Source organism: Lissotriton helveticus, chromosome 11 (genome assembly GCF_964261635.1).
Source record: "Lissotriton helveticus chromosome 11, aLisHel1.1, whole genome shotgun sequence".
In the NCBI taxonomy this organism is placed as follows: Eukaryota; Metazoa; Chordata; class Amphibia; order Caudata; family Salamandridae; genus Lissotriton; species Lissotriton helveticus.
The window spans coordinates 57,648,597-57,661,740 of record NC_136072.1 but is presented as its reverse complement, the minus strand read 5'-3'; the positions used below and the strand labels follow the sequence as shown (position 1 = coordinate 57,661,740).

Genomic DNA, 13,144 nt, shown 5'->3' with positions numbered 1-13,144 from the left:
GTATAATTCCAGATCCGGAACTCCGAGACCCCCCATACTGTACGGAAATGTAAGGAGCGACCACTTCGCACGTGGTTGTCTGCCCGCCCAAGCCAGTCTCGTGAGCTCCTGCTGCAGCCTCTGAAAGAACGTTTTAGGGAGCACCATCGGTATGGCTGCGAATAAGAAAAGAAATCTGGGGAGCACTACCATTTTCATGATAGCTATTCGCCCGATGAGGGAGAGGGGAAGTTTACACCATGCTGTCACGTCATCCTCCAGCCTACTAAAGGCCGTGCCATAATTCGCTCGAAATAGGGTCTCAGAGTCCGTGTGGAGGTGAATCCCGAGATATCTGACCGCGTCAGTGGTCCAGGTGAGCGGGAATTCCATTGTCGTCGGCCGTGTCACTGGAGTCAATGGGAAGGTTAACGACTTCGACCAGTTGATTCTGAGACCCGAGAGCGCACCAAAGCGCACTACCTCTCGTAGAACAGACGATAAGTTGTTTTCTGGGTCTCTAACATAGAGCAGGGTGTCATCTGCATACATCGAGACTATTATCTTATAGTTGGAGAAGCAGATACTTTCATTGGTGTGGTATTCCCGGAGGGCACAAGCCAATGGTTCTGCCACCAGCGCGTATAGCAGGGGAGAGAGTGGGCACCCCTGTCTCGTGCCTCTGGTGATAGGGAATGGGTCTGTCACTAGGTCATTAATCCGTAGCCGAGCTCGCGGTCCATGGTACAACGCTCCTATCATTTGTAAAAATGGTTGACCAAGGCCCAGGCGCTGCAGTGCCCGTCTCATGAAAGGCCACTCTACAGAGTCAAAGGCCTTCTCCATGTCGAGGAATACCGCCAGCACAGACCTGTTGTGTATGTTGAATAGTGCCTAAGACAGTGCGGATATTGTATGTAAGGTTCCTGCTGGGAATAAAACCTGCTTGCTCCGGGGCAAATAGCTGAGGGGCTAGTAAGGCTAGTCTAGTCGCCAGGACCTTAGCGTAAAGTTTTGCGTCAACATTGAGGAGGGACAGAGGACGATACGAGCTACATACATCACTCGGCTTCCCGGGTTGCAGAATAGTGACTATTTGCGCCTCTCCCATCGAGTCAGGCATCTTGCCCTCTGCACAAATTTCGTCAAACAGAGTCGACAAGTGTGGGATTAATTGCTCTGTGAAGGCTTTATAAAAGCCTGCCGTGAGACCATCCGAGCCAGGCGCACTGCCAGATCTCATGCGCCTTAGGGCGTCTGTGATTTCATCTTTGTCAATCGATTGCATTAGGAACTCCCTAGCTGAGTCAGGCAAACAGGGGAGGTCTATGTGTCCCAGGTAATCTTCTATTTCCTCCTCCAGGTCCCCTCCCTGAGCTGTGTATAGAGTAGTGTAGTAGGCTTTAAAAGCGTGAGCTATGTCTGTAGGATCAGTCAGGGAGTCCCCCGTAGGGGATTGAACCGCAGTTATGACCTGGCGTTTCCTCCCTCCTCCAATTAGCCTGGCTAAAAGCGTGCCTGGTCTGTCTCGTTCACCGTACGTCCTAGCGGTAGCGTATTTTCCCAAGTGTTTCACTTCCCTGTCTGCTTCTTCGTGATACTCTTCAAGCAACTGTTTAATTTCGGTGCTCAAGTCACAGTCTCCACTGTTTCTCTGCCGTTCTTCCAAGTCACCCAGCTGTCTCTCTAGGGTTGCTAGTCGTGTGCGGATCGCCTTAAGGACTCCCGAGTGTTTGGAGATCGCAACCCCCCGAATATAAACTTTAAATGCCTCCCAGACAGTCTGGAAGCTGTCAACCGAGCCAACATTGGTCTCGAAGAACATGTCAATGGCTTCGGCCATCTCGCCCCTGAAAATCGGGTCCAACAATGAATACGGTGGGAACCTCCACGTAAAAGGTGGGATGGACGCATGCTGGTTAACCAACTCCAGAACTACTGGAGAGTGATCTGAAAGGGTTCTGGGAAGGACTTCGCAACTCTTGATCATGCCAACTCTAACCTCGGGGATCAGCCAGTAGTCAATTCTTGTGTGGATGCTGTGGTAGGCTGAGTAATGGGTATACCCCCCCTGCGTCGGGTTCAAGGAGCGCCAGACATCGCAAAGTCCAAAACGCGTCATAACCCCCTGCATTTCCACTGCAGCTGCAGCCGGTTTGCGGTAAGGGCCAGCAGACCTGTCCAGTGTAGGGTCCAGAGTCAGGTTCATGTCTCCCCCCCACCAGAGGTCGTCAGGGTGGTATCGTCGGAGTTTGTTTGCTAGTGTCTTGTAAAAATCGGGAGAGTCGAAGTTAGGACCGTATGTATTGACAGCTACAAGTGACGTTCCCCGACCCGTGCACCTAGATATTACGTATCAGCCCTCTGGGTCAGATTCTAGTGTCTGTTGCATGAGCCGGGATCTGGGATTCACCCATGTCATTACCCCCCTGGCGTGTGTAGTGAAGCCTAAGGTCGCTATACTACCCTCCAGTCCCCTGAGATGTAATATTCTGCTGTCCATAGGGAGGTGTGTCTCCTGTATCAGGGCCACGTCTATATTGTGTCGCTGCAAGTAGCTAAGTACCTTACGCACTTTTCTGTGATCATTGAGGCCGCGCACAATCCAAGTGAGCGCCCTTATTGTGTCAGTGCGTGCGTTAGTCATGTCATTCGCCATTGTGTCAGATGCGTCATAGGTTCGCATGTTGGGTGTGTATCGTCAGTATCTTCAAGTTGCGTTTCGTCTTTGCGCTCTGGAAGTGTTACATCTTGTGCTGTGCTGTGAGTACTAAGTAGCGCATAAGCTAAAGTGTCCAGACTGGCGCTGTCTAGAACTGGCCTAATACCCCCCCTGTCAAACGAGACCCCCCCTCCCACAGCAGACCTTCCCCAACTTGGCCCAGCTTGAATTTACTCCTCCCCCCAGGTTCCCCAATTGACCGGCATAGATCCCAACAGGAACCCATGGTGCTAACAGCACTGGGGCAGAGGTTGCCAGATTTGGAACAGGTAACATTTGAAATAAAACAGTTTCTGCTATCCGGCACCCCGACTCTTCACCCATTACATATCAATTAACGGCTGACCATATCCGATTGTCTGTATATGTGGGCGGGCTTACTCTACCAGGGCATAATCGTATACCCCACAATGACCGGCCACCCCCAGAACTGCCAGTCCAAATCAAGGGCGTCTGCCCGAAGCCCACAGGTCGGCAGTGGCAAAGGAAACAGAGTCAAAAAACATTATAACTTTATCATGGAACAGTCTCACCATGTCCCGAAGTCTCAGGCCTCGCGTAAAAGACACTCAGGGTCTGCTTTCGGCGCTTTTTGCAAGATCAGGGAGACCAATGTTCAACGCTCTTCTCCGATTTCGTGCCAGCGGTTTGGTGCAGGTCCTAGTCGCCCCAAGTGGTCCAGGGGGCACAACGCCATCATCCCTGCTCTTCCAAACCACTGGTAAGGTCCTGTTCATCCGAGTGACCCCCTAGGGCTGTTCCGTTGTTCTTTGGACCAAGTCTTGAGTGCCTTTTGTAAGTCTTTCGGGTCAGTAAAAAAATGGGAATGACCTTGTCGATTTATCCTCAGCTTTGCTGGATACAGCATGGCATAGTCCAGGCCAAGGTCCCTGAGTTGTTGTTTGTACGGAGCGAAGTGACGCCGCTCTTCTTGCACCTTAGCAGTGAAGTCTGGATATATGGAGATGTTGGAGCCCTCGAAATGCAGTTGACCCTTCTCCCTGGCCACTCGCAACGCCAAGTCTCTGTAGTTTAGGAGTTTGGCTATTATGGGTCTTGGGGAGGCTCCCGGGCGCGGTCTCGGCCCAGCGTGCGGTGCGCCCTCTCCACTATAAACATAGGTGAAAAAACTTCCTCACCCAGCAAAGTAGCCAGAAGCTTCTCGACAAAAAGCTCCATTTTACCCGTGTGGGTCGTTTCCGGAACTCCCGTGATTCGTATGTTGGATCTCCTGGAGCGGGCTTCCAAATCCTCCGATTTGTCCTGAATCACCTGTAAAATCTTAGCCATGTGTTTGCGATCTTTATCGAGCTCCATTTGACCCTCCTCCACTTCGGTGATCCGTCGTTCAGACATGTTGAGGCGTTCCGCATGTTTGTCGACCCTTTCAGACATCCTGTCCATACGGTATGTAAGAGCATCAAACTTCGTCCCTATTGATGCCATGCTGTCTTGTAGGCCTTTTTCCATGCTAACTAGCAGCTCCTTAATGTCGGCGTAAAACGAGTTGTCTTGCGTTGTGGGAGGCTGACCAGTTTCTGGCTCTCTGGTGTCCGTATCCTTATTGCGCCGCTGCTCGAATGGCAGTTTGGACTGTGTTTTATCACCTTTCCCCATCGTGCTGCGCCGCTTCTCCGCAAGTCCACTCCGCGTATATCAGCTCCGGGGGAGGGGACGTCTCGACAGTCGTCGTGTCGCTGCAGCTTCCAAGACACTCAGGGTTCCCAGGACGCCTCTCCGCTGAGCGGCCGCCAACGTCTAGCAGGCGAGGCAGGTGCGACCAGGCCGCTATGGGGAGGGAGCCGCAGGGCAGGATCAAGCGGCGATCAACAAACCTATCGCAAAGAGTCACTTATGGCCCAGTATAGTGCAGCCTCCAGCTGGGTGCCTCCTTGTTATTGGTGAATGAGGGGGCTTGGATGAGTCTTCACGGTCTGCTGCAGTGAGGCACTACTGGCCCTGATGTATTTCCGATCAACTGCTGCCACTACGATGTGCCCCCCCAGGTCCCACCGCACTCACCACCCGTGTGGGCTCCTAACGGTAATGGCGCCAAGCAGGTCCGCTGTCCTGGGGGGGGATAGGCCGCACCGGGCGGGAACAAGCTCTCAGGCAGGAGAAGGGAAGGCCCCGGCAGATCGCAGTCCAGCTCTGCGAGTTCCAATGCGCTGCACCGTAGGGAGTCGCCACAACACCTGGACTACCGGGGTATGACTCCCACTCCTAATTGCATGTTCCGTAGTGCACCTGTGCAAGCACAGGAGTCGCGCGGGCCGCCCGCTCTCCGAAGTAACCTGGGGCCACAGAGCTCGTTGCAGGCGTCTCCTCCCTCCGCCCGGGGCTCACGGCAGGGTCCGGCACTCACCGCTGCCTCCGTCCGCAGTCCCGCTCACCGACACGGAGTCCAAGTTCCCCGCCTCCGCAGACACCGGCCGCGCGGCCCAGCGCCCGCCGCACGTCGCGTGACGCACCCCGGGGGCAGCACCACGCAAGGCCACGGCTTCAGGGCCCGCACTCCTGCCGCGTCGGAGTGCTGTTTCTCTCCTCAGCGGTGTCGGGCGTCTCTCGTTGCGGGCGTCGAGGGTGCAAGTGGTGCCCAGGAGCTGTGTGCCGCCCTCAGCCGCCAGTAGTTGCCGTTATATCAGGATTATTTCAGGATATTTTTGGGTGAATTGGCGGAGCTCTGCTCTCAAGCGTCCGCCATCGACGCTAGCAAGCCCCGCCCCGAGGACACATTCATTTTTGTTAGGCACGGTGGGGATTAAGTGATTTGCCCAGAATCACAGGATGTTCAAGGTCATTGTTGAGACTCGAACCTGGTTCCCCAGATTCAAGGTTGACCGCCCTAGCCGCTACGCCAACTCCTCTCCCTAACACTGTAGCGCCAACACAGGCACCCTTGCACCATAGTGCAAGGGTGTCTGCATGCAGGGGAGGATTGTTCATGTGTAGGAAGTTGCCCCTTCCCGCACATAAACAATCCTGAAATGCCATTTTGTCACTTATTTGTGTGCTGCCTAATGCAGCACACATGGAAGCTACAAAATATCATTTTTTAAAGGATTGTTTATGTGCAGGAAGGGCAGCACACATGAAAAAATAAAAAATGAGGGGAAATAAAACATTTATCCTCAATTTGCCAAGTTAAGACCAGGTTTTCCCTGGTCCTTATTTTGGTGCTGCCTCATATTTACACTGCCCTTCCAAGCAAGGGGCAGCATCAAAATCAATGGGTGTTGCGGTGGAATGCCCACAGCAACAGCCACTGCCCACCCTTTTCACCCAAGTGACTCTCTGACTCCTGGCAACAAGCATGCCAGTCTGAAACTAGAGAGAAGGAAAATGACTTTCGCCCGAGTGGTATTTGTTGTTTTCCTACTGTACAGGTTTTCTGAGATCATAGGGTTTTGGGTGACAAACTGAGTCTGATGATTCTTTAGGGATTAATTGGCTTTGTTCAGAATGCGACCCTCATATAAAAGCACCAGTGAGGTAGTGGTAGGCTGTGCAATAACAACCTGAACTGGTTTTGATGAGCCAGTCTCCAAGGTAAGGGTAAATATGAATATTCCCTCTTAGTGAATGTGAGACTCAATCACAGTCATTAATTAAGTCAAAATGTGTGGTTCTGTCTTGAGGTCAAAGGGGAGCACTCTAAATTAGTAGTGCTAATTGTGCACCATAATATCCAGATACTTCTTGTGAACAAGGTTAGGAAAATATATTTCTTGGCATGTCTCTAATGACATGAACCTCTGCCCCCTCCCCCAAATAAAAAAATAAAGTATATCTTGGATTATGACCATTTTAAAACATTGAGCCTAATTTTGAGTTTGGCTTGGTGGACAGGTTTCTCCTCATCTGATGTATTACAAGTGCCATACTATATAATGAACTTGTAATATGGTGAACGGGATATTGGACACATATGTGACGGAGTAGCATGACTGCAAAAACTCAAAATCAGGCCCTTGGTTTCTTAAATACTAGTTTATATCCCCATGGTGCAAAATCAAACATTACCCCTGACTTTTTTAACAAAAAGAATTGAGAATAAACACATTTACCTCAATATGCTTTGTCCCTATTGGATTGCCTCCACTTGAAATCATCTTTTAATTCTCCTACTTCAACCAAAGTAGGTGCTGATATTGTTTATTTTTGGGTAGTCTCTGAGGTGGTTTGAAAGGCTTCCAACAGATGCTAAATTGTGTGTGTATGTGTGTGGCATTTGCACATGGCAAAACTATCAGAAAATCAGCGGACAGCTTTTTGTGCGAATTGGGAGAGTAGTGCACTTCGAAGGCATTGTGTTCATCTAGGCTGTACTATTACTCCAGAGTTGGAAGCACCCTTCTCACTCTGGGTGGACCTACTATTCTGCGGTTGTCTGGCGTATCTTTGCTGTTGGTAAGGTATTGTTGGTTCAGCTGGCAGGATCTGGGGGTGCTGCTGAGCATTTGCAGTGGCTTTAGAATGAGAGGAGAAGCTGCCAGTTTGGTCTTGGAGGTGCTGGCAGTACCTGCACATGTTATTACCTCTGAGAATCGAAGTATCTGGGAAGTATCAAGTCAAATAGTTTATTGTATATGATTACTTAAAATCGTTACAATGTACATTTAAAAAAATAATATATATATATATATATATATATATATATATATATATATATATATATATATATATAAAACGTAATCTTCCGTTGAATACTACTTTTCTGTATCATGGTTACCAACATTTTAAAATCTGAATAACATTATAATACACATAAAATGTTATCTAACAGTTTTAAACGATCTGTGCGAGTTCTATTAAAAGCTTTCGGAATTGCGCAAGTGTTTGAAAAAGTCCAGGGGCCTCATTTATGAAAAGTGACGCATCGCTGCGTGAAAACAGCGATGCGTCACTTTTCACTGCGCTCTCCCTGCGACATGATTGATGCGTCATATTTATAATATGACGCATCATGTCGCAAGGAGTTACAGATGCGTCAGTATTTCTGACGCATCTGTAGACGCAAAAGTAATGCATTGCTGGAGTGTGTCACAAAAGTGACGCAACTCCAGCAATGCTTCCTTTCACATGGGGAAAGCCCCATGTGAAAAGGCTTGCGTCAGTCTTACGCCTGCTGTGAGGCAGGCGCAAGATTTTGACGTAACAGCATCCTAAAAGTGACGCAGTGAAATCTCATAGATTTCACTTCGTCACTATTACGAGGCTTTTTGCGGGGGAACGCCCCCTCTGCATACATTATACCTGACGCAGGTATAATGTGGCGCAGGGGTTTAAAAAGTGGCGCATCTACCTAGATGCGTCACTTTTTAAATATGGCGCAAAAAGGCGCATGTTTTACGCCGCCGATGCGTCACAAAAAGTGACGCATCAGCAGCGCAAAAGTGACGCAAGGCCTCATAAATGAGGCCCCAGGAATCAATCGAATCATTTCCTGAACGTAATTAATACTGAAGATGGGCCTTCTTTATAGAAAGTTGTGTGTATTCACATTCTCATTATATACCCTCACATGGGTGCATAACAACAAAATGTATCTTAGAGGCAATAGTGCAGACGAAGCAGTATGTGAACAAGGTGCAAGAAGTGACTATACACAGATACAACAATAACTCTTTTTATACAATCCCTCGTCATTTCTTTTTAAATCCTGTTACAATTCACAGTTTTTCCCTCTATATAATCTGAACTGTGGACCAAGAGATCTCTATGTCAACATTTCAAACCTAAAGGTTTTTTTTATAGGGTCACATCAGGACAAGTCATCTGACTATAATATCACCCACAAGAGAAAACAATAAGAGGCCCATAACCTAACAAGATCTCGAAATTTTTTGGAGGTACTTTTGTTATGATGCAGCTTAAAAACTTGGAAAACAAAGGTGCATCTTGCACACGTTAAGAGAATGACAATGATTGGTTAAGAAACATAGTATAAGCACTGAAAAAGAGTGGTTAGAGTTGTAGTAGTAGAAATAATTTATATATTGTGTGTCGAACATGCCTAATAATCTATTTTTCCAACGGCTCAAATGATGTTGAAATGAAAATTCATTAAAAGTATTTTCTGCTGTTATGCAAATAGCTATAAACTAAAATGATAAGTTATATATACATGCATACATGAGTCTCAATCTCAATTGTGCAGATATTTATGATGAATGCAACCCATTTTGTATTGCTCCTATTGTAAACCACGAAAGATATTGAAAAGCAGTTGCGATTGCTATATGCTTTGATCTACATGAATGAAACTTGCTGTGTGAAAGCTTTCTACTGATAGAGTCTTAGATTTCCTAAAACGAAAATTCTTAATTGCTTTACAAGAATGTGTTACATGTAGGGAATGTGAAATTTGTGGCAGTAGGCCCTATTTAGAACTAAGCATTTCTATGCAACAATCTTTGACAACTTACAATACCTGACTATTTGACCCAAATGCTTAATTGTATTTCACTATACCTGAGTCTAGTTGCATACTTGTTTATTCATTAAGAAGCATTGCTTTTATATGCTTTAAGTGACTTTTCCGATGAGAAAGAATTTTGTCTCACTTTCTTGTAATTTCACATGAAATTCCTGATGGTTAAAGCATACTTTTTTGATGGTTCACTGTGGACTTTAACATGAGAAACTAAACTCCTGATCCAAAAACATGGAATCAACAGTTTTGAATTATTCTTTGTGAACCAACCTGTGAGCCCACGACATCCACTGGGGAAATATTCAAATGTATCTACTTTTGCACTTTGTGAGTGGATGATGGTCACATGTACCTCGGACTACAGTGTGGTGACAATTGATGTCTTCTCCGGACTTGTCGACCAATATTATTAAAGGCCACCCTTAAGCGGGGGTAGTGGGCTTCTTTTCCTTTGTCATGGCTGCACCTATCCCCTTTTCCTTGTTCGGACTGATCCCCTTCTTGGAGTGGAGATTTCTTTAACCCCTCCCATGCTCATGACGAGCTCAGCTTGTCATGAGCCACGGTTGCGCGGTGCTCATGACGAGCTGAGCTCGTCATAACCCGCCCGGCACTCACACGCAGGGATAATTCCCCTGCTGTGCTGAGCGTTCTAAAGAAACAGGCGTGGTTGTGACGAGATCAGCTCGTCATGAGCACAGCGCCACTGTGCAGCATGACGAGCTCAGCTCGTCATGAGCACCGGCGCACTGTGCGCGCCCCCCCACCTCCCAGCACGGTGGGGGAATTACCCCCGCAGCCAAGGGGTTAATTCTGCTGATTTTGGCTCATGACAGTGGGCATGCTGACACTCCTGGTTTACTAGATTTTGCCTCCTTTCTTATCTTAACTGTGACTAGACTCTATGCCTAAGCTGAGAACACTCTTCCTGAACTGTCACCCTGCCCTTACTGGTGGCTGGTACCCTCGTGCCTAGCACATTTTCCATGGAGTCTTTGGCTGAACCATAGATTCCAAATGTTCCCCTGTAAGGTTATCTCTCTGCTGAATGTGTGGTTTTATACTACATCCTGCAGCTGCTTATTGATACTCATGGTAAACTTACCTGAAACGCTGATTATTACCTTGAATTCTAAATCTCTTTAATACAATAATTAATCCCGCAGCGATAGGGGCCTTGCCACTTAACATTGCTTAACGCTGCCTTGTACATAAAGCACCCTTTTACACTGAAAGGGGCATGCAGTGGGTGTAGTGGTGGGCGTTCCACAGCAACACCACTTGTATTTGACGCTGCACCCTATGTACAAGGGTTGCATACATAGGAGGCAGCTCCAAAATTAAGAGCAGGAAACTCCTGGTCTTAAGTAGGCGAAACGAGGAGAAATGCATTATTTCTCCTCGTTTTTGTTTTTTCCATGTTTAATGCCTTGACAACACACATGGAAAAAGGAAAATTCCATGGTTTGTTTATGTACAGCAAGGTGACCCTTCCTGTTCATAAACCAACCTTTAAAAATAATGCACTTTAGTAACTTTCATGTGTGCTGCATGAAGCAGCACACATGAAAGTTACAAAATGGCATTTTGGGATGGTTCATGTGCAGGAAGTGACACCTTCCTACACATAACCAATCCTCCCCTGCACGCAGACACTCTTGCGCTCTGGTACAAGGGTGCCTCTGTTGGCACTAAGTTGATGAACTAAGCACCATCGCAGGGGGAAACGCAAGGCTGCAACACATTCTTGTAAATATGGTGCAGCCTTGCGTTTCCGAAGTGGCGGAGCGAGACGTTAAGCCCAGGAGGCTAACGACACGCTCCACCACTTTTTTTGTACATATCCCCCAAAGTTTGATCTGTCTTCTGAAAGGGTTTCTATCAATCCTAGAAATAAATGCTGGGAAATACAAATAGTGGAGCCAGGGCACAAAGACAGCAGTAAACCTATTCCTGCAAATGTTCACACATGTTTCAGGGTCGATTCACTACGTTCTGGGATTCACAAACATTCCAAGCAATCCACCTGGAGGGCTGCAAGAGGTGCAGAATTTCATGTGGCTTCCAGGGATGGTCAAGTGAAATTCCCATCGGGATCCTATTCCCTTTGTGAGGAGTTCTCCATAGCAGGAATGGGATCATGATGCAAAGCACACTTTTTCTGTGGGTAAAATATTGTCTCTGGGGATAAACACCCCCCAGAAATGGATCTATGCCACCACAGAGTTGTAGAAAAATCAGACCTTTTCAAGGATCAAAAAGGAGATGTAGGTATTTGTGAATGCCTACATACAGTGTTGTTTGTAGGTGTTTACAATCTGTCAATGCTAACCACACCTAGGAAAACGTTGGAAGGTCCGAATTCCCAGCCCTTGTGTGGGACTTACAGGTATGGAGAATTCAACCCTCATGGTGTATATCTCTGAACATCTAAATGAGCTTACCCCTGTCAGTGATCTATTTGTGAATTTCGGGCAAGGTGATTATATAAAATTCAGTTATAAACTTATGTTGAATAGAAGGGTTGACAGCTCCCAAAAAAAAGAAGTTGGGTGAGACCAGAGCAAACATATTGGGGTTGGGGTAGATGAAATTAAGCTTCTTTTAAAAGAGAGGAAATCATTAATGGGTGTTTGGAAGATGGCAGGAGGGAAAGAACAGAAAGGGAAGAAAAGACTAATTTAATCAAGGTTTACATTAGTGCAGTTAGAAGTGGTCAATAAATCCTGCTTATCTATTAATTCAATCCCATAGTCTGTTCTTAGTGTGAGCCTAGCAGAATTCAGAGCAGTTTATGAACTTACAGAATGTGGAGATGGAACTGAACATCTTTAATTTTATTCTGGGCAAGTGGCCTGGTTGGTTAGTCAGGATAAATACCTACAGTAATAGCACATGAAACAAAGGCCCTTGTATGAAGTCAGGCTGAAAGGAGTAAGGTATTTACTATATTTGGTAGTACTGTTACCCTGGGGTTAGATATTTACCACATGTGACAAACATCTACTATTCCATATTTTCAACTGAGACATAACACATGGAATCAGTATTTTATACACCAAATTCTTCATGTATTGCTTTTTCTACAGGCTTTTTTCCTCAATACATTTCAGCAGGTTTGACCCCCTGGAATCTATTGAAGAAAACTTTGAGTGTCTTTCAATTATCACACAACTCATAATTCCAATCCCTGTGCAAACTAGTGTTTGCAACTTTAGCCCAGAACTTGTAATGAAGTTCTTAGTGTTTAAAATGGCTCCATTCATTTGATTATTTTCTCCAATATGACAGTATTGTCTTGAAGTTGTAAAGCTTTCCCAATAATCAAAAGCAACCTGTCTGCATGAAAGCAGTAGATTCTTACCGTGGACATATGAATCAGGTAATAATCAATAAAATCTTGAGGCTCCTCATGCACTAAATTCTCTTTGTGAATTTGTATCTCCTTGTTCACAAAATTGTTCAGGAAGGTATAATAATTAAGAAAATCCTGATGAGGTCCTGGTAGATGATGCATCACCCAAGGGAAAGCATTGTAGAGCTAGAGGGGGAAACATTGGCAAAGGTTGTCAAATATTGCAGACTATCAAACATCAATTCTTTTGGGTTACAGGTATATTTGAAGGAGAAATACATTCAATGTACTGAATTCACACAGTTAACTAAATGTTATACATAAATGAGTTTCTCATGAAAGCAGCCGAATTTAGGTGTGGCAAGAATTTTTGATTTGTGATTAAAGTGGTAGAAATATATTTTTTCCTTTTGGAAATATTGATGTGTAAATCGCAGCTTTGCCTGCATTCCCTGAACTACTGATTTTATTAGAGTTATAATGCCCATTTCTTTCACCATGTATGTCTTTCTATTATCAATAGAGTCAGCCCAACAAAGGTATCAGAAAGCTGAGGGGATTGGGAACCTCACTATAGTGCTGTCTGTTCCAATTCAAAGTGATGAGGAGCAGTTTTGCCACAGTGTCTGGCTGCAAGGTGACAGGAAATGAT

General features: G+C 46.3%; 1 protein-coding gene across 1 annotated transcript in view; it reads right to left on the bottom strand.

Moving 5' to 3' along the window:
* Nucleotides 1-13,144, bottom strand: part of LOC144792921 (cytochrome P450 2J4-like) — a 97,466-nt gene that overhangs the window by 44,809 nt on the left and 39,513 nt on the right. Inside the window, exon 5 of the mRNA XM_078668122.1 lies at nucleotides 12,502-12,678. Coding sequence (XP_078524248.1) covers nucleotides 12,502-12,678 — 177 coding nt within the window. The remainder of the gene's footprint in view (nucleotides 1-12,501; nucleotides 12,679-13,144) is intronic.